The sequence below is a fragment of the Periplaneta americana genome, chromosome 1 (assembly GCF_040183065.1).
Source record: "Periplaneta americana isolate PAMFEO1 chromosome 1, P.americana_PAMFEO1_priV1, whole genome shotgun sequence".
NCBI lineage: Eukaryota > Metazoa > Arthropoda > Insecta > Blattodea > Blattidae > Periplaneta > Periplaneta americana.
In genome coordinates, this window is record NC_091117.1 from 53,541,910 (window position 1) to 53,567,766 (window position 25,857).

Consider the following 25,857-nt stretch of genomic DNA (forward strand, 5'->3'; position numbering starts at 1 on the left):
GTACTAAATTACTGCACTTCAAGCCATATTTATTTCATTTTATTTATTTATTTATTCTGATGTAGTTAATGCCATCAGGCCTTCTCCTTCACACCACCAGGAATACAAATACAATAATCGAAATAAAAATAAAAATCACACTATATACAAAGTAAAGCCACACAAAAATATACAGAGGTTGCAGTCACACAAACTTTAGATGAGTGATTAAGTATCATAATTAATTATATCCTAACTAATTAACGAACATAAACAAGAAACTTGCAAATTTAATGTAGAGTGAAAAACACAAATCAACACTTCTAGCAATACCTAAAAACTAAAAATAACTGTGAAACATGCTCTTCAGCCTGGTGACCCTGTACGTAGGCGCACATTTTATGAGTGGATTCTGGAAAATGTGATGAATAATTTCCTAAAGGTATGCGAAAAATGTGTGAAGAATGAAGGCAGGCAGTTTAAACACCTCATTTGATACTTTGGTAAGTAATGAGTCTCTTAAATTTGTTTGTGTATTGTTGTATGGTTGGTTTGTTTTATTGTTTTACCCTCCCACTAATCACCGAGACCCGGCTAACTAGCTAACAAGCGGTGCGCTCGCTCATAAGCAAAACACTCTGGCAGAAAGCAAAACTGATCGCACTGTAGAAGTACGTATCAGCCAGAACCTCAATCAGATTATTATTATTATTATTATTATTATTATTATTAATTTGCCATTACTTATATTACAACTTATCTGTTTACTATTATAGTACAACTTACCCATATTGATATGTTTCAATTGTAGAGATGATTTAAGAATAGCTTTGAGAGGTCCTAGGTCTATCAATGTTCGATAAAGGTCTAAATACTGTAGATTCTTCAGTACAGCTAGACTTCGGAAGCCCAGTTCTGTGATGTTATGGCAGTTTCGTAGACCAAGCTCTATAACACATAATAAAGTGTAATTTTCATGAATTAGAAATGCATTTTTATATCAAATTATAGTTTGTATAAAAATACAATGTGCAGGACTCAGTGAAATGCGTGCACTTATATTTATTTTGGAAATTAATTCTTTTGTAACTTAATTGTGTATTTTAGAACTTAAAGCTAACATTCGTTTGACAATTTTAAATTTAAGCGACAAACATCAATTCATAATTTGCCAAAAATAAATAAACATATTGGTATATACAGTGAGATTATCTGTTCGTGAACCAGTTTTCACACTAGTATTTGACTGCAACTACAGTGCCAGACAAGGTTAGATGAGGCCGGTTATAAGAGAGACTTATCCAGGCAAATCAAGAAAAAAAATATATCACACGCACGCACACAACCCCCCCCCTCACCGTACTTTTGATTAAACTAAACTCAACAATGCAGCTTATTCAAAGAACACCAATATAGCGCGACATAGTATTGTGACAGAAGGCTAGCTTTGTTTTGTATGGAGATGTAGTGAATTGATACCCCCTCCCCAGTCCCCATCAAGCTTGCAAGTCAAGGTCATAGCCATGCCTTTAGAGGCTTTCTGCACTGAACTCTGCATCATGGAATGACTGCCAACAGTGAACTTAATATATGGAAGAATCGGAGTTTAACCAAGTTTTACAATTCATCGTTATTACGAAGTTATAGGCCTAGTGTTACTAGGAATAACTCAAACTTTTTGGGTAGACTGAGTTTGAAAAGCCTCTTAAGAACTCCACCATTGATTTTAACAAATATAATGTACAGAAACACTCCTTGTTGTGAAGAATATTTCGTATATGGCATTTCAATGTCCTTGTCACAAAGATTCTAAGCCTATACACTGCTGAATTCTTCATAGCATAAAGAAATATTCTTTATTATCTCATTAAGACAGAAAACACTAAAATCATGCTTATTCAATCAGTGTAGAACTGACTGAATACTAACGAACAAGCAAGATACTCCAATGACCATAGCTTGAACTTGCCGGCAAGTGACACATCACACCCAATAAAAGATAGCTGACTCACGAACGAATGACCTCATTTCACAATAAGAAAATTTTTCACAAAATATACAATAATCGAGAGAAAAGAGCAATTTATGAACTGACTACCCCTTATTACAAATCATTGTATAAACTCAGGGATATAGAAGTCACTGGTTTAATGGTGGGCGCAAGAGGGACCATTATAAAACAATTCGTGTCATTCTGTCATAAATTTGCAGTCCATGCAATAACAATAAAATAAATTTCTTTGCTAGCTTTGAAGGGTTCTCTGTAGATTTCACAGCAACGTTTGTACTTCGATTCAAACTACAAACGAATTCTTTTCATTTCATTTTTATTTTAAAAAATCTTTTATCTTCTTACTTTACTGCAAATTTTCATGACCTTAATTGTATCATTTAATAGCTATAATGTAAATTTTAATTTATGTAAACCATTTTCTTATGAGGCATTTAAATGTTACTGTTCAGTATTCGTCTTTGGCAACCTCATCTTATTGAGGAAGATTAAATATTATTATTATTATTATTATTATTATTATTATTATTATGGCAAACTAGAAACAATGGCAATAATGATGATGACAAAGGCAATCATGACGACGAATGAAAACATAAAACCATTAATCTACATATTCGTCAACAGTTCTATTATTATTGAGTGTTAATGTAATTTTAAAAGGTAGAAAAATTGTCTCATACCTTTCAAATTTTTACATTTCATCGCTACCTTCACGATGCATGGGTTATCAACAAATTTACAAGAGTTCAGTCTCAAATGGGTAAGCTGACTGCCACATTCTTCTATAAAACTGAAATTGAAAATAATAATCACAATTAAAATTGGTTAAATAATATATACAACAAATTTTGCTAACTTTTATATCAACTGACATAATTCTAATGAAGTATAAAAAAAATCTTTTAATTTAATAAGACCTTGCATTAAAAAATAACCTATGTGAACATTAATTCTCTTGTCAAATAATCCTGTGCACTACAGCCCATAGAGGGCCAAGACCAAGAGTTGACTGCTGGTCTAACGTCCCTATATCGCAGCAGAAGTGAATGATCATCCAATCAGTACGGGTGTATCATGTGGTTAGAATGATGATATAGTTGGTTTGTGGAATGGATTCGATATCTATCACATATGTATATGTTTTATATTTGAAGTTCGCAGCATTACATCTAATGGGGACAACAGAGTAATTGATGAAATTTAAGTTAACGGTATATGGTTTTGCATAAATGCATCTTGTTATCCTGTTTTGATGTCTATGCCATAGCTGAAATATCGCGCGACACAGCACACACATGTTGCGAACTTCAAATCTATAAAATATTCTGTTTTAAACTTTGAAGACTTGCATCATATTTTATGATTTGATATGGCTTAACCTTTATATTACATACTCTGTACTTGTTTTATCATGTTAATATTTTAGGTCTAAACCTTTTCACACTATATATACTTTGTATTGTTTTATCTTATTTGCAATTAATATTATATAATAGCGTTTAAGTGCACATTTCATTTGATGGACCTAAAGATGCTTTTTAAAATGAGCGATACCTTTGCCCCATGTAACTAAAATAATAAGCGTATAATATACTAGTAAGTTAATGAAGGAATTATCACCATTAATTCGAGAAAAATTCGTTCCGGCATCGGGAATCGAACCCAGGACCTCTCAGCTCTGCGCATTGAGTGCTCTTTCCAACTGAGCTATGCCGGGACATGATGCACGGTGGTGGTCAAACTCCTCTCATTGTAATGTTTACGGCCTACTAACTACATTTTAGACATATATAAGTCATATATGCAGGAGCGCATATTTAAATGACTTTTGGCCATATTCAACAACAGTTTGTGAAAACTGTTAACATTTAATACATCACATATTCATTTTATGAGGTCTCAATGAGGGTGGCGAGACCTCATAAAATGAATATGTAATGTAATGAAGGAATATTATACAGTACATGAAGTAATTGAATAAATACACAACTTATTGGAACCCACAATGTCAGTTAAAATAACCACAGAAACGTTAAATTTGGAATTATAAAGATAAAATTACAACAGCACTAAGTTGTCTGAAATAAGTACAGCTGTTGTGTTGAAATGAAACAATGTTGGGAAGTGGAAAAAAATCCTCTGACGGGATAGAAAGGCCTAATTCTGGAACTTTCTTAACTCCACTTCCACACTAGATTCAGTCCTTTAGACACTAAGATAAAGGAAAGGCCGATGAATGTGACTGTGCGATAGATTACTCAAGATACAAATCAGCATAATCAACTGAACATATAATTCCTTCTGAGTTTTCTTTCATACTCTAAACTGCAGAAATTGCTCAGGTATCCATAAAACAACAAAGTGATTATGATTGTGCGAATAGGATATGGATGGTAGAATTCATATCACTATTAAGGTTTGAATTTGACTGGAAACAGTAGAAAAAACAAGAAACGCTTATCAGATCTGTGGCTTAGGAAACAAACCTCCAAGCATTCTTAACATTATCTAACCACTAGTTTATTCAGTACGAAAAATATAACCCCAATTAAAATGAAGAAAGCTAACACGTAAAGATTATATCACATGCAAAAGAAATCAATGTTCAATACTTACTCAATAAAGTCATCAGATGTAATGTGGTTGAAGTCACCACACCATGATAAGTCCAACTTCTGTAAGTACTGACAATGTTTTGACAGGGACTGTAAAGCAGCAGCTGTCACACAATACCAATAAACCTGAAATATAATATTCACATACACAGTTACATAAACATGAATAATAAAAATGTTTCAATTATGTTTCAAGAAACAACTTTCGTAATAAATATCTTTCCATGCAATTTTCAACTTATTATTTTAAAAATGACTATAAATTAAATTACTTTCTAAGATATAAACAATTTGTGTATTACACTTCATTTCATATATTCCATTAAATATGAGAAAGAGAGAGAGAAAGAAAAATCACTTGAGTTCAGAGGGCAAAAACCACATAATATAAAATTAAAGAGATTCTTTAATAGAGAGTATGTTCTTTTAGTACAGTGTTGTAATGAATGTATGTTAAGTCTGTTGAAAACAAATTTAAAATAATATTCGGGATTTAACTTGCAAATAGCTTTCATTTGACTACTAAAAAAAACAAACTCCATGGCGTTACAGTCCCACAATTGACCAGCTCCAAGTCGAGCACCTATCATCTAGTAGCTAACTGTGTAACTACAAGATGAGAAAGAGGTGCTACAATGTCAGTGCTATGAGTCCTCATTGGTGCCACTAATCGGCTTTTATTTCACCACCTATAATGGCTCCCCAATTTTCTGTATCACGAGGCCAGAAGGGGCATGAACTTTTGAAAAATTGCTTTGAAATGGCCGGGAATCTAACCCAGGATTTCTTCGTTCATAATTAGGCAAATTAATCGCTACACCAAGGGGATGGTCTCTGTGTTTAGGTAACGAGAACTAGAAATGGAGCCTACACGTGTCTTGGGGACTGCGACGATTGAAGACCAATGATCGAAATTTTTACATGGCAAAACCCGCTCACAGAAATCCACATTTCGACAGTGCTTTGAGTGGAGTTTGTGGTGAACTTACAGTGAACCATAATACAGTTCTCGTTGGCAACTCGTTTTCGTGATGCTCTTGTCAGCAAGTTTGCAATGTCCAAGCGTTTCTACTTCTATTCAGCAGTCAAGCAGTGAGGGATCCATCGCGCAGAAATATTCTCTTCTTCAAATTCTTTTTCAAAATACTGAATACTGAATTTGATGAAATCCCCATAGCTTCTTAAAGTTTCTCACACGTTGCTCAATGATCTTCTTGAAGAGCATCTGCCACAAGTTTCACACTTTGTTCATGTGTTGATGTTTTCGGCCTTCCTGTTCTTGCATCATCGTCTAAGCGACATGAAAACAAGTAGCTCAACGAGAAACTGTATTACAGTTCACTGTAAGCTCACCACAAACTCCGCTCCACTGTGGATTTCTGTGAGGTTTTGCCACAAAAAGATTCGAGCTTTGATTTTCAATTGTCACAGTACCCAAGACAACATGTATGCTCCATTTCTAGCTCCATTATCTAAACACAGAATATGCTGTGGACGAAACGAACATAACTTACGTGTTTCTTCCTCAAATCTTCAACTCTTAACTGGTGTAATTTTCATTGGTGTTGCGTCATTCACTTCACAGTTCTAACCGAATTGTGCATTATTTATGAAATGACCCTGGTATTTCAAATAAGTTGACATAAAATAACTGCTTGTATATTTTAATAACTTCTAATATTATTTTGCTATTCATGGAAATTGTATTTAAAATTAACAGAAATATTAAAAGATATGAATTTCATATTACTTACTTGGAAAATAACCAAGGATAGGACTAACAAGGGAAGTTGTACTATGGTCATTTGCTGGTGAAGGTCTGTACAATTGTTACAAGTAATCTTCTTGCAAGTACAAAGATAAAAATCCTGATCTATAAAGTTGACCAAAGCAGGTAGATACAGTAACTCTACGTAACTAACTTCACAGTTGTTAGAACTATGGCGTAAGAATAAAGACTGAGAGATGTGCAACATTTTGGACATTATATTATACCACTACTTTCTCCGTTTGTTACAAGGTTAATATATAATTTCTTTGAAATATTTTTTTTTTATAATACAGACTGTACCATTACTTTTGTTAACTTCCTACATAATAAAAAAAATCAAGAAATAAATCAGACGAACTGATTAAGTACATCGCAATTTTGGATTATTAATTTCAAATGAAGATTTGTTCAATCTTTATGAGAAATTGCAATACACGGATGGCATGCTAAAAATTACTTATTTCGCTATCAGCAGTGCTGACAACGAGTATTTCTGTGACCAATTCCAAATCGACTTTTTGTGACATAATACTTTTTCTTTATATGTAGTACAATGAGAAAGTAAAAATGGTTTACGAGACTATAATGATTGCAAATGACATAAAAATGTCACATAAACTGTATTTGAAGTATAACTTTACCTTTAAGTTGAGCTCCGTATAGAGGAGAGAATCAGTGGCGAGATCATGGAAACGTCTACTCACTTGGGCACACCTACATAGTGAGAGTAAACTCAGATGCCCAAAAATCTTCAACACAGTTTCATCCTAGAGCAAACATAAACAGTATTACAATTTATTACAATTCATGTTTCAAAATTATGAGTGAAATATATTCTTTTATCGATGTGAAATGTCTATATTCGACATATAAGGAGAGAAAAATTGTAAATTTTGACATGAAAGGGAAACAGAAGTGTAAGATGAACTTTCATGCCACGTGGTTTCACACATGGACTGTGTTGCTCCATTCTCTAAGTAATATGCCTCTAGGCTTCCGGGTATATGGATTATGTATACAGAGTGAACCGTACATAATATCGTTAATTTCAGGGTGTTATTCTTTGAGCTATTTCAAACAAAAAAGTTTAATACAATTTTGCTCATTTTCGCTTCCCTTTGGAGATAAAAACTGTTTTATATTAAACATTTCACAGCATGTTTTGGGGAAGCATTTTAATTTCCAATATGCTCAGTCAGTTTAAGAGAGAAGTATATTATAAATGATTGAAAGAGTTTTAGTTTTGTCCTTTAAATATGCAAAAATTTGATCCAAACAAATGTAACATTATTAAATTCCTTTCCCCCCCCCCCCCACAATCACTAAACTTCCATGATCACCAGATTCATTTATCATCATAGCTTTTTATATTGTGGTTTTTATTTAAATTTCATTTTTTTTATTAATTTATTACATTCCATTTGTTATATTCTTCCTTATGTTTTCCCTCTTAACTATTTGTACTAATTGAGTTACTTATGTTGTATTTTACTTTCTTGTATTGCATTATTTTCATTTTGTAGTGTCTCAATTTTCTTATTATTTTGTAATATGCTGGTATTTTATTCTTTTCATCTTTTGTTAAATTTCAATGCTTGTGTATTTTGTCAGCTGGTGGAGTGTGTGGCCTTAACTCCGCCAATATAAATAAGAAAGTAACCAAGTAAATAAATAAATAATGAGATTTACATTATTAATATGCTAATTAATGAGAAATGAGTACATTGATTGTTTACATACACTCAATTATATTTAAAAGTCAGTAATTTGTATGAATATTCACATTTAAAATTCGAAAATCAAAGAAGACTAATTTGTATTTTACATAATAATTTGAAATCAATATCACATTTTATCTACTAAAAGTGGAGGGAAAAAAATATTTAAATAAAATATATAGTGAAAAGTACTCATAATTATTCGAAGGTATGTATATATTACCTACAAACTTGTTCTAATGACAATAATATTTTCATATGAATGTAAATGTAGTGTGAATATATTTGTTTCAAAAATAAAAAACGAATAAACAAGTTCCTAACTGAAATTCATTACTCTATGTTAATACATCAATATTTAATTCTACCTTATTGGAATAATAATTAAGAATTATATGGAAGGCAAAACAAGGTCAGGTCAATTAATAAATTTAAAAAACTATTTCAACATGCACCTGACGGGAATGAAGGAAGTACCGGAACTTATATCACCTCAAGTCAGGCCAAAGGTCAGGTAGTGGATGACTCTCTGTGGTCAATATCAACAATACCAAGAAGTCAATAGCCTGAATCAAATTAATAAAAAAACATACAGGCAAGCAGTCAAAGTTCTCAGTTCTACTGGACGGAGTTATTTTGTTTGAAGCCACGTTAATCTGAGCTCCATCTCCTGTGCCTTTCAACAAGTATGGCAATTCTTCATCTAGGAAGCTCGAAAAAGAATTAGGAATATCAACCTGCAACATATTCAAAACGAATAAAGTATTATTGCAGATTCATGTTTACAAAAGGCTTACCTTTCCGTTTGGTTGTCTGTCCCTTCTTCAGTCATCATAATTTAATAACACAAGCCATGTAGTATAGTAAATCGAACAGTAAGTATTAAAATATTTGTGATCACATAATTAGTAGTCTACTTATCCTAGGTTAGGATATCTTAAGTTAGGTTAAGATATCATGTGTGTAAATTAATGCTTTAAACGAGTTTCAATCATCAATTTTGCTGTCTACTTAATCTCTCCTCTTTTTGCAATTTCATGGGGTTTTCATCATATTAAAGGCGTAATCTTCTGACAGAAACTGTAGAAAAGTTACTTGTGTCATATTGTAACCAATGTTGAGTCCAGCCAGTCTAAGAACTTTATTTATTTATAATTATATTTTTGTGTAAAAAATGACTTATCTGATTCTTGCAATCAGGAAAGGATTTTTATGATGCTGACAAACTATTGAATTATGCAGATTTACTGTACTTATTTTATTTGGTTGTTAGGTTAGGTTAGGATGTCTTAGATCAGAGTTAAGTTAGTATTTAGCGGTCTAATTCTCTTGACATACATGATTTATTTATCTTTCGTCGCGTTTTCGATGTTTGCATATTGTACATGACCACTAATATTTTCATACTTTCACTTCAATGTTTCAGGTCACTCATTCTGCACATGATCAATACATATACTCTAAATGTTTCAGCGCCAGATAAATTCAAGACATGACAACCAAAGGGAAAAATTTATCTTATCAAACTAGCAACACAAGATTTTCATATAAGGCATGAGTGTAAAGTTTGCAATAAAATGAAAATTCATAATGAAATTATCAAGTTTTTACCGTAACAGTTTAGACATAATATTATACATAAAGTATATGTAAAAAAATATAAAAGAATAAATAAAAGCATTTTTAGTTGTTAATTCTTAATTTAACTACTTTTTAAACTATACAGACTGTTGAACATTCAATAATTAGTATGGTGATAAAGAAGCAAGGACACAATAAGGACAGGAGATGCTTGGACAAAAACTGATTCAGAAGTTGCTATATTCACTCATTGGTGCCATTATCTATAATCATTTTGGGAGGAGGCATTAGGAATCAAAAAATACATATATAAAGTTTATTAAGGCCTTATTTATTTATATCTGTTCTGTTTACTGAATAATGAAACATGTCAGTGGATTAATAATAATAATAATAATAATAATAATAATAATAATAATAATAATAATGCGATTAGGCCAAATAATGGGGGGACCACGACTCCCTTAGCCCTGTTAATGGCGCCTCTAGTTCACCACAAATTTTCAGGATTAGAAGCAGTATCAATTCCTTTGATAAGAAACCGAATTATGTCGGGCCTAAACTAATTAAAATTCAGTTTTATTTTCACTGTAAGTATACTCTTGTATCACAAAATCTTTCCTGATCGAGTGTTATAAAGATACTAGAACAAAATATCTTGCAAGATGTCTTCACAAATAAGCAAACTAATGAAAACTGTAAATGCTGTTTTTGTATATTCTAATATATCAATGAAGAATTCCTTAACATCACTTTTATCGAAAAACGGAGTGAGAGAGAGAAAAAAAATTTCTAATGACGATGGTACATACCTTCTCGTTAAAGATTTTACTTGTATGGGGAGAATGAATGAAAGTCCTTCCACATGTAGACTAATTGTGTAGTGTGAAAAATCCAAAAGGCAGAGATATGATGAGTGACCCTACTTATGGCTTTTCAGCCCTGGAAATACTTCAGAAACGACTCACGCAGGTCTCTAACGGCCACCAGAAAACAAACCAATCCCCTCACACTAGCAAGATACTACCCAACCAACACGATTACGCCACAGATACTAATACAGCATTCTACATCAAGAAATGATGCGAAGTTTCCTTTCGCATTCCTCATTCAGCAATGGGAATAATTCCCTGATCTACTAGCATGTACTGCACAATAAGCGCCCCCATCGAACACTGGGGCAGTCTTGATAATGCACAGAGAAGCAGTCACAAAGCTAACGTCTCTACATTTATTTGCCATTTTTGCTTCTATCTATACACAATATTCAATGAAGTAGACTTTTTTCTAGTACTTATTTTGGTTTCTCTTACCATCTCCATTCTACTGCTTATCTATTAGGCCTATCTCCATATCATCTTCTCACCATTCCTGAATACCTCATAGAATGAGAGGAAGATTAATTAAAATTAACTGCAATTGCAATTTTATGTTGCCTTTCAAAGTGTAATCTTTAAATTCCGCATGAATTCCTGCAGTCACTACCAAATCTCTAACTATAATTTAATTAGTCATGGAAAAAACGAACCTGGGGTGGAATGTTATGAATATTGAGCTGCAGAATCTGTGATGTCAGTTTGCCAATATTTGGCACAATGAGATCATAATTAGATACTTGTTGTTCCTCTGAAGTAGCAATAGGCTCTTTAGTTCCAACCAGTAATACAGCATCCAACTCTGTATAATATTCCAGATGTGAGTGATCAAACTCCAAGCGAAGCAATCTGCAAATTAAAGAAAAGACATTAATGTTTTCAATAACAACAATCATCCCCATCATGAACAGCAACAGAACATCGACCATACGAGCAAATGCTGGGTAACTTTCGGTGCTGGACCCCGGACTCATTTCACCGGCATTATCATCTTCATTTCATTCAGACGCTAAATAACCTGATATGTTGATACAGCGTCGTAAAATAACCCAATAAAAAAAAACATCGACCAGTCCTGTATCAATCCTGGCCTTCTTCACGTATTTTTGAAAATAGTATCTGGATTGAATTTCAACAATGCTGTATGTCCGAAAAGATTTTTACTTCTCACATTTCACAGTCTAAATACAGGCTTGAGGCGAAATAAATCTCAAATGTAAATTGTGCACATTATCTTTAATGATAATGTTGATAAAAAGGCAGATAATGACATTATAGTACAGTATTTTCTGATTTATTACTCTTTTTAGAGTCCAAAAATAAACAGGTTATAAACAATATTTGCACTGATATTATACGATCTCTATTCTTGTAATTTGAAGCATACATTCTTTCACAATGCCACCAAAACTTTGTTTCTATTTTTCTCAGTATTCGCATTTTGGACGTTTTCTCGTTTTCAGAAAGAAAAACGTGCACTAAAATTTAAAGCTAATTAAATAATCCATGATATGAAGCAAACAAACTCAGAGCAAGTGTCTAATGATACTGCATATAAAGAAAAAAACATACTTCTTTGAAATTTTAACTCTGACAAATTAGTGTATTTATTAAATTATTACAAAATGTGTATTACATAAGTTGCTTCATAATAGTCTCTACATATTTAGGAGCATTTTGTGGCTAACAATTCAGTAAAAGGCTAGAGTTAAAAAAGTGTAATTTTTTTTATTAATTCATTCTTTTAATACTCGAAAAACTGCTTGTGCATTTTTAGTCACTCTCAAAAGATGACATAAAGAGAGATAAATTGAATGTTTGAAGACGGCAATAATCTAAAACAATATTACCAGCAATAAAGTCAGACACATTACTTACAACAATAAAACTCGCATAGATGGTTTATGGGATATGTGAAGCTTAAAAAAACCATCATGATCTGTCATAGCTGGCACAAAATAGAGACCAATGTCATTATTTGCTTCCTCATTTAAAGTCCGTTATTCCACCTCAATAATTCAAACATTTCTACCAATTGCCCAAACGTAGTTCTTATGAAATTAAGTTCTTTCACATTTGTGTCAAGAGATTAGATGAGATTAGATTAGATCTTTATTAGCCGAATAGAATTACAAGCATTCATGGCGTCGTCAGTACACAAGAAAAATGACATAACATACAATATAATACAAAAATAGACTTAATTCTAAATAAATTTAACAGCTTAATATTAAGTGACATGCAAAAAAAAAAAGAGAAAAAAAAGAGAGAGAAAAAAAAAAATATATATATAGGACAAGCTTGATCTTCAGTCTCCTGAAACATAAATAGTCAAGGGCAGTATCAAGAAAAGTTAAATTCTAAAATTTTAAATTTAGGTATTCATTTGTGCAAAATGGCATATGTGTTAATAAAATGTTCTTTACCTCTTTTTTGAATTTTCTTATGTTAAGTTCTTTGATTTTCTGTGGAAGTTTATTATATAAATTGCAGCCTCTATGTGATATGCTGTTAAGACTTCTGGTAAGCCTGTGGTAATTCAGATGTATGTTTTGGGATTTGCATGACTATCGCCAAATTAAAACAAGCAGAACAAACAAGCAATATTATAATATTAAAACCACGAACAAAATAGTCTTGTAACAGCGAAAAGAAATCAGGATATCAACTTAGGAAACATGTTTCGACAAACTGGTAATCATTTATGAATGCATCACAACAGTTGTAACTGGATAGTAAGAATGAATGAATGTGCAAATACAAACATAAAAAATTCTGCAACTTGTAAGTTTTCACAGACTGGGTAGACAAGACAGAATATCCCTGAAGCCATAAGAATGTTGAATTAAATAACTAAAGCCAGTAAAGTGTAAATATAGGACAGATCAATAAAAATCAGCATCTGAATTTCTTACAAGCTCAAAAACTTTCAATCACATTTTCTTATAAGTAACTTAAGTGCACTTATACCCCATTGTTTCCCTGTGGAGTAAGGGTTAACGTGTCTGGCCGCGAAACCAGGTGGTCCGGGTTCGATTCCCGGTCAGGACAAGTTACCTGGTTGAGGTTTTTTCCGGAGTTTTCCCTCAAACCAATAAGAGCAAATTCTGGGTAACTATTGGTGCTAGACCCTGGACTCATTTCATCGCCATTATCACTTTCATCTCATTCAGATGCTAAATAACCTAAAATGTTGATAAAGCGTCGTAAAATAACCTACTGAAAAAAAAAAAAACATTGTTTCTGACCCCTTCAATCACTCTATAAATATTTTAGGACCCGTTTCACTCAAATTATAAGTGTTATGAATTCATACACAAATTTTCTGTAACTGGCTTCATAATTAATTATAAGCGCCTGTTCAGAGATTTCTATCCCAAACTGTGATTCTCACTCCACCCCTTCCCACCCGTGTATTTTCTTTTTTGGAAAGATAAGTTTATAAGAAAAAAAAATCTACACCATGACACTTGGTACAACCAAATATCAATTAGGGTAAATTTTGAATTAAAATTTTTCAGTCAAATTGAAGTTCCTCCAAACTTACTTGCTAGTATATCTACTGCAACACATAGATGCAGCAACTCTGGATTCTTCTATAATACCACTCCAATTTTGTCCTTTTTCTTCTCTCCTGGCTTCATTTAAAACTAGTTTGATTTTTTGCTTCACTTCATCCAGCAAAGCAATGTTCTCAAAGATTAGTGTTCATGTTTTTATACTTTAATAGAATTCTTAGAGCAAACAATATCAGGGCTAAAAAACATAACAGTATTCATGAAGCAATAAGGGTAATTATGGAGTTTGAATACTTTTGAACAATTTTTTTCAAACTTCCATTTCCACCATATTTCATCGTCGTAAAAACGATAGAAATATTTTCATTTGTAGGAAATCAACTATAACCTAACCCGAACGTTAGTTTAAGTTAGATTACCATATTATAGGTGATTTCCGACAATTGAAAGTATTTCTATCGTTTTTACAGTGGTAAAATATGGCGAAAATTAAAGTTTGAAAATAACAGTCCAAAATCCATAATTACCAATTAGACGTGAAGTGGTGAATATAGGATCTCCCAATCTGCTTTCAAAATATCCCCACTATTACCACACGCACAACTATCAGATATCAACACACCATGATTAATAAGGTAAGAATTCACGCAATTCTTCTTCCCTCAATCTAATAAATTCTACCTCACTTGTTCTACACCCCATGCACAACACAATATCTACTCCCATCCAAGTCATAAAGACAAAAGACAGTCTACACCCTGTGCACAACACACTATCCACACGTGCGCCTCGCGACAGGATCATCTACGCAAATCCAGAATGTACGGACTTGATTAATATACACCAAACTAACCAAACCTAACCTTCGTATATGAAAGATATGTAACCGGAGCACGAAGATTTGATCTGGAATGTGCACGCGAAAATAAATCCAGTTAACAATCACGCTGACACTGCATGAGAGGTCCACACATGCGCCACAGCCAAAATGATTCTGCTGCGAGCCCCTCCTCCATCCACTCCCATCGAAGTCATAAAGACAAAAGACAGATACTTGAATATTGCAATTGATCGACCAAACAAACTCCTTCACCCAGCAACCAATCACAACCATTCCCATTGAAACCCAATCATCAATCGTAACAATGCCTGACGAATTCCGCGATATAAATGGTAATAAATTACTAAACAAAAACAAATATGTTCCCGTAATTTCCGAAAAAATAAAAACTAAAACACTGTTTTCACCTTATAAAACTACCCTATAATCAAGAGCCCTTATTTAAAAAACCGCGCAGTAGTCAAACTTCATAATTACCTTAAAATGAACAAGCATCATAGAAAACAATTTTCCTGTCAACTGTGTGGAAAGTCTTGCATCAACTAGTCCAATAAAGATGCTTTTATACACTTGTTACTTTACGCATTGCATTGTATTTCCAACAACTATTTGGAGAAAGATAAGCTCCAGATCTGTAATCCTGCTTGCCACAGGCATATTTAACATATATCATTACAAAGATTATTACTTACTTGGTTGGAGAGTTGATAGTTCGTATCACAGGAGAGAAGACCCTTGGAGTGTGTCCAACATGTTGGGGTTCTCCTTCCCACAGCAATCTCCATCTATTCTGGTAATCTGCTGCCCATATTCTCACAACTGAACCAGGGTTGTATGTTTCGTACACGCTTACTTTGAATGGATATACGGATTCCTCAAACTGCAAATCTGTCAAAAGTACACCATACAATTTCAAATTCATAAGAATTGTAAAATTATGATCATTCAAAGTAGAGTTTCTAAAAGTAATGAGTAAACTCTTTGTAACTCATTCGCAGGAAATCAGATCTGATAATTTTAAAGCTGACACATTCAAAGCTGCTGGCACGGATTATTGTTCACTTACTGAGATCAGTCCCAGGAACATCAGTACAACTGAGGATACGACTTGTAGAGTAAGTTTAATGTGTATTGACCACTATGAGCTGAAAAGAATTCAAACGCACTTGACCTCATACCAAAACTCAAATTTCACAATCCACAGTACTAAAAGTTAACAATGACTACATTGTCAACAATCATTATCTAGAGCAACCATTGTCAACCAATGTACCGCGAATTATCTGCAGGTGTGCTAATGTAAAGACTGTCGTAGCAAAAATTAGAAAAAAATAAAAGTACCGGTAGTAAAAAAACAGTGTGTCCACAGGAGTCAACTTTCAGCGAACACGGCACAAGTCAACATTCAGCAAACACAGTGAAGAGAATGTGTGACGTGCAGCTAGGGTTCTCAAGTCAATAAATTTAGAATATTATACCAACCTTAAAAAATATCATACTTTACTTGTCTACATGAGAAAAAAATCGTAGACTAAATACCTTGGAACAACATGCAGGCCTGGTAATACTGTATATTTTCATATTTCCTAATTAACAAATTAAGAAAACATGCATAACAGACCTACCATAATTATTATCACACTAATATTGCATTGGAATAATTTTTGTATCATTAAATATTATATTTCTATCATAAACTTCAAATAAAGATACAAAAAAAAAGTGTTAGTTCTATTTGTTAATCATATGTAGGCTACAGATATTTTGTTTCTCTTCTTTCTCCTAAGCCTTTTTTGCCCCATGCACCCTTATAATGCCTCTAAAATCGAAAATATTTTATTTTATACATGAATGCATATAAATTTATCACATTTATTTGAATTTTATATCCTTCATTCCCTCCTAAACCTTAAAAAAACTCCCCCCTGGTTCGGAACCACACAGTTAGACTAGGCCTTTTTGAGTGTTCCACTGGATTTTAAATTATAATTTTAGTGTGCCACACATTGAAAAAGGTTGAAAAACTCTGATCTAGAGAATAAGCACTGACGCGTAGCCTACTCACAATAGATATTTTGAAAAATAATCTTAAACTAAGGAAAAAGAAATGTAAGACACTAATCGTAACAAATTTGTTAAAATTATAATTCCCTATTTGGTAATTACATAATACCAGTAAGCATCGGCCAGTCTATCTTCCCGCAATAGAGGTCCAGAGCACATACATTACCAAATATATAGCCTACATACCAATTATATTAACTCAATTTTCAATGTTTTCTTATGACTGGCATTTATCAGCCTCTTTAAACTCTAACCGGAAAATATGTGCCCTGGACCTCTATTGCGGGAAGATGGCGGCCTGGCGGATGCTTATTATATAATTACCAACTATTTAATATGAATGCATATGAGGTTTAATTTTTGGTAAATAAATCTAATCTAAAGAAACAGCAAAAGCCAACTTATGACTATGCGCTCTTGAAAAGCTTAATTTCAGGATGCTTTATTATTCTATAGTTTGTGAAGACCTATTACTTCACAAGATAATATTATATGAAGACTTTAGGGGTAACATACACCTTTGGGTACTGAAAATTTGATGAAATTCGAATTTTTTTCTCAGCGAATTTGCTAAGTCTGAAAGTATTCATTGGTGAGAAAGAAAAAATTGAATATCACAAATTTTTCAGTACTAATAGGCCTACTCAAAGATGTATGCTTCCCCTTAAAATACTTTAACTGTAATAACCTACCGAAATAGTAAGAATATTATAATTTATGCTTCCAATCTTAAATTAAAAAATGTGACATATAGGGTACATGTGAAAGATTATGACATGGATGAATATTCATCCATAATTATGATATGACAAAGTCGTACCTATGAAATCTTGACTAATTATTTTCCCTAGTGATTGTGGCATGAACGAAGGTGTTCGTGAAGGCGCTTCATTCCACCATTTTCCATACGTTCTCTGTAATAAATAATAATTCATCCTAGTACAAATTCAAGAATAACATGAATATCATCGCTGTCATACAAAAGAAACTGTAACTACAGACTTTCAGAAACAACTACTCATGTAAGTTTAATTATATATAAAATAATAAGTACCAAATTATACAGAATAGGCTTATATATCTCTGATAAAACAGACCATTTCATTCAAGTTCTGCAAATTAATGCAAAATAAAAGATCCAATATTCAGATAAAGTTCTGTTAACTGAAAGCATTAGATACAAGGAAATCTGCCGAAATACTGTCTCTGCTACTTGTTAATATTATGAACATAATTTACTAAAATTTATGAACCGGTTCTGCTTCATATAACAGAATTGGTTACATGCAATCCTGAAAAACAATAATCGGAAAATAGCACACACTAATTCAGTATGAGACATAATTAAATAAATAAAAGTCGAAATTCCGCAAACGTTACCGTGTGATTGACGAAAAAACCATTAAATTAACCTACCATAACAAATGCCTGTGGAAAGTCACCATAATCAGGAAATTTACTAGGTTTTCCGGTAATATTATATGCTGTATACGATATACTAATATCACTTCCATACTGTGAACTGAAGCCAACAACATCTTGCACGAATTGTTCAATAAATACGATGTCGCTGTCCTCGGTATTCAAATCATCAAACACTATTAACTCATTTGCATCTTCCATTTTTGACAGATTATGACGTTTATGTTTTTGGCCAATAACATTGTCACGTGAACTGGAATATCGTGTTTGTACTGTTTATACAGGCAAACCAACATAAAATTCTTCATATTTGGCAACACTGCACCCACAATGCGCCACGTGTGACACGTTGCGTCGACTGTCGATAAACCGGTACCACATCGCGTAATATCGAAAATACGTAAAGACCTATTTACGCCAGGACTGTTCGTTCACTTGTACAAAGTTTGTGACTGTGAATGGATTGAAATATATCCAGCTGTGAACACAAGAGTTTATTAAATTAATTTTCATTTTCGTTCATAATTTGGCAGAATGTCGGGTAAACAATCAAAAGCCTTTACGAAAGAAGAGGAATTACTGCTTCAAGATTTTAGCAGAAATGTGTCAACAAAATCGTCTGCACTGTTTTATGGAAATGCATTTATTGTGTCAGCTATACCAATATGTAAGTGAATATAAACGAGGAAACAGTAATTGCTTAAATGATGGAGAATTGTATTATGTTTGTATAAAGTATTTGTAATTTTAATAAATATTAAATTACCAAGTCTAAAAAAAATAGGCTAGGGTTAAACCCATGTTTTATGGATTAGGTGAAATATAACCAATCGTTTCGTTATTAATTCTTTGTTTTCAGCCTCCCTTCTGAAGCATGACTATAATTTCATTATGTAGTTTATTTTATATTAAAATTGTTTTGTTATAGGGTTATTCTGGAGAATACACATGATTGATCTATATTCTTCAATTATCTCCTTCATTGCCGTGACGTTAGCTAGTACGTATTTGGTTGCTCTGGCTTATAAGAACACCAAATTTGTTCTGAAGCACAAGGTGAGTTCGACCGTGGAGGATATATTTTAACTTGCATGAATTTTAAGTGGAAAATAGGCCTAGTGAAGGAGTAGTATGTCATTTACCATTGTTCTTTTCAATATAGGTATATTCTTCATTGGGGAGATGATAAAATGGTAATGAATTGTCTAACATTATACTGTTAACAGGTAGCTGTGAAGCGAGAAGAAGCAGTGACCAGGGAAATGACTAGGAAGCTGGCAGAGGATAAGAAGATGAGTAAGAAGGAGAAAGATGAAAGGTAGCCTGCATCACTATACTAGTGATAAATGGCTTTTTTGAATAGGAAATGAAATGGCTTAACGTTCATGCAGCAATGATAACAATACTCTACTCAATCACTTCGAATCCAACATAAATCAAAATGCCAAATTTTAACTTTTTTTCAAATCTGGTACGCACAAGGAAAGTTATATAATTAGCTTTGTCTTAGTTATGTGTAATTGTAGTGCTCAGATTTTCTCATATCGGAGATCTCATTGGAATGCAAATGATAGGCCTACTTATCATTGTTTTTTTTAATACCGGTAAGTTATTGATAAATATCTGTAAGTACTAGTTCTGACCTTTCGTGAAAAATACATTCCAGAAATCCTCAATTTTTGCCCCAAAAATGAAAACCCTAAGAAAAAATGAGCGGAAAACATTAAAATTTGAAATAACTTAAAAAAAAAATAATATATATAAAAACTCCCAACTTTCGCAAGTAAATTCAAAACACAAAAAATTCGCAAAAACAAAATACTTTAAATATAGACAATTTTAAAATTATATTTCAATTTATAATAACGATCAACTTAACATTCCTAAGTCAATATAATCTAACCTTAATCAACGACGAAACAGTTCAATAAATAGCAAACTATGATAATTTACCTCCCACTTCCATGAAAAAACAATGCATATGTTCACGATGTTCTGGATATGCCTTCTTGAACATCAGCTCTGCTAAATATCCGACATCTCCAGATAAACCACCATCACGAGATGTAGAACTACACGCTCCTTCCATCAGTAGAACCAATCGCAAAGTGACAAACAAAATGAAAACAATCAAATATCGAATTAATGGGACATCAAACATCGATTTATACACGTGCGGCTTGCGACAGGATCTTGCGTGGACTTGGTTAATAAAAACCTACAGTAAACTAACCAAACCTAAACTTCGTATATGCAAGATGTATAACCAGAACACGAAAGGAACTGCTTGATTTGATCTGGAATGTACCGCGAAAATAAATTCATGTAAGGAACATGCCGGTACTGCATGAGAGGTCAGTACATGTGCCAGAGCCAAATGACTCCTGTCCTGTTATAAACATCAAACACAAAATGGCTGACCACCACTTCCAATCGGTCATATCCGTAAGTACGTAAATATCATCATTGTCGTCTTCCTAACAAGTATTAGGCCGAGTGGCCTGTTACGGTCTCAAACGTAAATTTAATAAATCTAAATACGATTTTTTTCCGCTTACTTTTTCTGAGTGTTTTCACATTAGGAATAATAATCAGAAGGTTTTAAAATATTAATTTCATAAAAAAAACCAAAACCTGTAGTATTTACAGATAATTACAAAGTTATTTTTTGTACTCTCCAGAACTTATTGTAAGAACTACAGACAGAATAGTTAAGACTTTGTTTTGATATTGTGGGGGTGGGAAAACTTTTCCTCACCATCCAGTGAGGGAGTGAAAGAAATGTCCAATTTCGAACTATTGTTTTTAGTATCTGTGCAGAGATACTTATTATTTCCAAAAGAACATTAATACATAACGTATAGCTTTATAAAAAACACACGTTATTTAGCAGCTCTTTTGTACAAGAGTGTTTCTTTTATTTAAAGTGTTGTATTAGCATACTTAATCAGTGTTTTATGTTACATTATTATGTTTGGATAAAAATAGTTTCTACATATAATTCATTTTTCTCCAGTGGGTAATTTTGTGGTATGTTCATAAAATCATTTTTTTTTTTATTGCAGAATCCTGTGGAAGAAAAATGAAGTTGCTGACTACGAAGCAACAACATTTTCCATCTTCTACAACAATGCTCTTTTCCTAGCTCTGGTGATCTTTTCCAGCTTCTACATTTTGAAGACTTTCACACCAGCTGTGTATCCTTTCTTTGGTGGCCGTAGTAAAGAAATAGTAAATTATGCAACGAGCCTATAATGATAGTAATTAAGACGCGAGTATGTTTGTTTATGAAACGAGCGCAAGTGAGTTCCGTAATTTTCATACAAGCGTCTTAATTACCATTTTAGGCAAGTTTCATACAACTTTTATGCTCGACCATATTTCTAACTTGAAATTATTCAGAAGTATTCATTTTATTCGTATCTGACTCAAGAGCGGAAGTGACCTTGTGCATAGCTCGTAAATTGTGAGACGTGCGCATATGTGAAAGTATTGATTTTTTCCGAGAAACAGTAATGTCATTGACCTCGATATAATCTAGAGAATAACATGAACTAATTTTGATATAACCTGGAAATTGATTTAGAATTGAAAAACGAGATGACAAATTGAATTTATTTGAATATTATTTACAATTAACGCTAATTATTATAGTAACAGAACATAACCTTCTGCAACAGTATTGGATTTCCAGCCTCCGTGACGTTTCCCTCGTCTTTCGATTGCATATCCGAGAATAATCGAAAACCTGAATTTTAATGAATAGGTGTACTTTAATGACATGCATTAAAGGACTGCTACCAGGTGTATAATTACTACATTTCGGCACGGTCGAGCATAAAAATCATTAATACATTAAATTTGATTCTTCATTGATTGTTATAAATATAAGAACATGAAGCTAGCGTTCTTATATAGCGTTCTAAACCATTTACAAAAAGCAGTTATGGCGGAAACCTTAACTCATTTCCTTTTCCCACGCTCGCTTTGCATTCCCCACTGTCGATTACCAATCTGAGTCCATCTCTGAACTTAGGTTGGCAGTACCAGAACCACTATTATGATGATTCATGACTCTCATTGGATTAGGAGATGATTACATTGTTTATTTTCGCATCAGTCGTACATTTCCGGTTAAAATATTTGAAATATTTGTCCTCTATTTTGCGCACATGGTCACAACATTTCGTCCATATTTTGGGGAAATATTCATGCATGAGTTTCATGAACAAACTTTTTTTCTTAGATGTACCAATACTCTGATTATAACTTAAATGCATAGTACTATTGCTGTTATTCATCATCATCAACTTCAGGGATTAGGCCTTTCGACCTGTTCCGTCCTTTCAAAGAAACTGGGCCATCCATCGTTTCATAGATCTTTTCCCTTTAAGCTTATATTGCAAGATCTTTTTTTTTTTTTTTTTGGAAATGCGGAAATCTGGAATCCGTGATACATGATGAGGTAATTCAGTAAATGGAATGTCTTCTGGCCACATTACGACCGTTGTGCAGAATAAGGACAGTGATGGGGTTGCTACTTCCACTCCTTGAGCTATAATGGTGATCATATGGTCCCACATCGCCTCGCTGACGGTTGCAGTCTTCACACATATCCCTGTGCTGGGGCCCTTACCCACCGGAGCCAGTGAGACCTGGAACTTGCAAACAGGCGGGGCTAACTCTTAAGAGTGTGCCATCCTGTTACTCTGATTGCTGTTATTAATTAATTAATTAATTTTATACTTCAAAGGGAGAGACTTCCAAGATTAGCCTCAGTATATAGACCAAGAGGAGACAGAGATCAAGGAAGACCAAGACATCAATGGAAGGATCAAGACCATATTTCTTAGATTATCATTACAGATCACATGATCTAAAACGAGGATTTTATACTTCAATTTAATTCACTTCACTTTGGCGCAACTTACTCCCTACTAGCTCAGCACAGGCCTTGTATGCTCATGTGCTTGCCATGGCTAAGAAATATGGGAGGGGAGAGTACAATTATTGCATAATTTTTATTAACATATCATCTCTGCGCCTCCAAAATACGCTATGTGCATTTAAACAGATTTTGCAGGAGAAAGAAAAAAACGTTATCACTTTAATTTCCTTGATTTTCAAAGCTACTTTTGGTATAATATCACTCATTTCATGAAAAATGATGAAATTATACCGAAAGTAGCTTCGAAAATCAAGAGAATTAAAAGTCTGTTTAAATGCACATAGCAGATTTTGGAGGCGCAGCAACAATATTCTGACAGTGTTATTATTTGGATAGCTTTCTAACATTGAAATTATATTATCTAATCATGGTTCATGGGTTCAAATTTGGCCAAGGGTAATGAATTTTAAGGATGATAAGAATTTTGTATGCTGCTTCCTTCAGAAGAGGAAAACCTGAGATTCCTTAGAACGTAAAATAACTCTGTTTTAGAATGAGGGACTTCAGAGAAAATTCATTGGGCATTTCTTCATTCAGGTTTCCTGATTTTCTGTTTTTGTTGCATAATAATTTCTACCTTTTGTTGCAATTACCTTCTCGAGCCAGATGGCTATGAAGGCAAGGAAATGGCCTTCTTTCTTAAAGGATTAATGGCCACTAGTTTTAAACCCTCATTTGTACTCTTGAGTAAATTTCCAAAGAAATAATTGAACTTACGAGACGTCTATTTGAATAGAAATTTCGCTCACATTATCTACTCAAACTGTACACTTTTTAAATGAAGTCAGATGTCTTAGTTTTGTGAATGGTAAATATTTCATTCTTGTATGGCTTTTAAATGATAGTTAAAGAATATGAACTATAACATCATAATTTACAGAATGGTAAAGAAATTGATTGTTGCGATATGTGTTAAATGTGTAATGAGAAAGAACGTCGTCTTTATGATACCCATATTTTAGATGTATTCCAAAACTTAATGTTAATATAGACTTCTTCCTTAATTCTGTGTTCAGAAATTATGTCCTGTCAGTAGGTGCTGCTGGAGGACTGCTCGCATTGCTCTCTACAGGATCACAGTGAAATTCGAGTACAAGTACCCTTGCAAAGGTGCAAAATATTTCAGTGTCAGTCCATTATATGTCATCTATATGTCTTCATAACGTTGGTAAATAAATATCACGAAGAGGAATGGAGTTTTCATTTCTAGATCAATTTTTAGGGATACCCTGGTTCCTATTAATTTAATAAAGTAAAGTAGATAGAGAGGCTAATTCTGTTTAAAACTTTTGTCTGTTATTGTTCAGAATTTTGAAAATTGTCCATTTTGCCTCGCAGTTGTCAGTTGGACATATACATCTCTTTCACTGCTTTTTATTGCTTAATAATGAAGCAAATGGTCTCCATTCATTATTGTTTGCAGACAGTGCATTGAAATGAAACAGATATTAAGATTAATCTTAACTGTATTGGCCCAAAAACTAGCCGCACTTTTTATCCAAATTTTAACTGAAAAGTTAAGATGTGGCTTCTATTTGTGATCCTGGCTTTTACGACATTTCATCATGTCATGCACTGTTTAAAAATGTTCAAGTTTATAGTGAAGTCAGTAATAACAATGAATGTGGCAATGAAAATATGTTGGATACATAACACTATGCCTTAGGCCAGTATACTCTTTGTTAAGAAAAAAGTTTACTTGTTACTACTGAAGTTAATGATACCATGCTTAACAAAAAAATAAATATGTTGAAGGGAAATTCTATGGTAGGTATGTATATAATGAGTTTCTCATGTATGACACAACTCTAGGTCTCCGGCATTGCTCGGAAAGCATTAGCTTGGTAGGAAGGCAGCACTGATTGTGCAGCTGGCGGCCTCCACCGTTTTCTCGTAACAAAATTAGTCTTGCAGGCGCCTTAGCTGTAAACAGTGTGTATTACTCAGCCTTGTTCAGTTTCATTTGTTGTGTGATTGAATACACATTTGTTCATTCTTATTGTGTGTAGTTTTGTTCACTATGTTATACACTAGGGAGCAACGAGTGTTTATTGTATTAAACTGTGCAAGAACAGAGTCGTGTGTGGGACGTCAGCTAACTTTCATGCAAAAATTTCCCAATGTACATGTTCCCAATAAATCGACAATATGTAGATTACTATAGTCCCGACGCTGTTATTTCCGGCGTGACTCCGCCCCTTTGCTTACGTCTTAGAAAGTAAAGGCTCTATAAAGTCTACTAGTAGTAGTAGGTAGGTAGTATCGTTCGCCATTTTTGTTCTCACATTGCCGAGCTACCATACGAGGAATCTATTTGCCACACCGTTAAACATTATCATGTCGTAGCTTCTATGATAATAAATCAAACGCAATGTAACTCAGCAAATAATTGAGCGGCAAATAACGTCTTCGTGTGCTTTCTGTGAACGCCAAAAAAAGAGCTAAAATGGCTGGCGATTATATTAAGCATTTATCGAGCTTTAAGAAATGAATCAGCGAATCACAAGACGC

General features: G+C 33.3%; 2 protein-coding genes across 2 annotated transcripts in view; one reads left to right on the top strand and one right to left on the bottom strand.

Moving 5' to 3' along the window:
- Fbxl4 (F box and leucine-rich-repeat gene 4) overlaps positions 1-18,642 on the bottom strand; it is a 33,946-nt gene extending 15,304 nt beyond the window's left edge. The window contains exons 1-9 of the mRNA XM_069819982.1: positions 18,393-18,642; positions 17,797-17,890; positions 15,605-15,800; positions 11,207-11,402; positions 8,691-8,834; positions 7,021-7,146; positions 4,610-4,734; positions 2,674-2,783; positions 766-927 (exon numbers count right to left, since the gene is read on the bottom strand). Coding sequence (XP_069676083.1) covers positions 766-927; positions 2,674-2,783; positions 4,610-4,734; positions 7,021-7,146; positions 8,691-8,834; positions 11,207-11,402; positions 15,605-15,800; positions 17,797-17,890; positions 18,393-18,599 — 1,360 coding nt within the window. The 5' untranslated portion in view covers positions 18,600-18,642. The remainder of the gene's footprint in view (positions 1-765; positions 928-2,673; positions 2,784-4,609; positions 4,735-7,020; positions 7,147-8,690; positions 8,835-11,206; positions 11,403-15,604; positions 15,801-17,796; positions 17,891-18,392) is intronic.
- Positions 18,643-18,744: 102 nt separating this feature from the next.
- On the top strand, positions 18,745-24,538 carry LOC138695824 (translocon-associated protein subunit gamma). Its single transcript, XM_069820081.1, has 5 exons — positions 18,745-19,065; positions 19,327-19,454; positions 19,625-19,716; positions 21,464-21,595; positions 24,363-24,538. The coding sequence occupies exons 1-5, from the start codon at positions 18,933-18,935 to the stop codon at positions 24,427-24,429; spliced, it is 552 nt and encodes a 183-aa protein (XP_069676182.1). The 5' UTR covers positions 18,745-18,932; the 3' UTR covers positions 24,430-24,538.
- Positions 24,539-25,857: the final 1,319 nt, after the last annotated feature.

Coding starts and splice junctions, on each gene's coding strand:
- LOC138695824 (XM_069820081.1), top strand. CDS start 18,933: ATGTCGGGTAAACAATCAAAAGCCTTTACGAAAGAAGAGGAATTACTG. Junction 19,066..19,326: donor TGTGTCAGCTATACCAATAT/GTAAGTGAATAT, acceptor GTTTTGTTATAG/GGTTATTCTGGAGAATACAC. Junction 19,717..21,463: donor AAGAAGGAGAAAGATGAAAG/GTAGCCTGCATC, acceptor TTTTTATTGCAG/AATCCTGTGGAAGAAAAATG.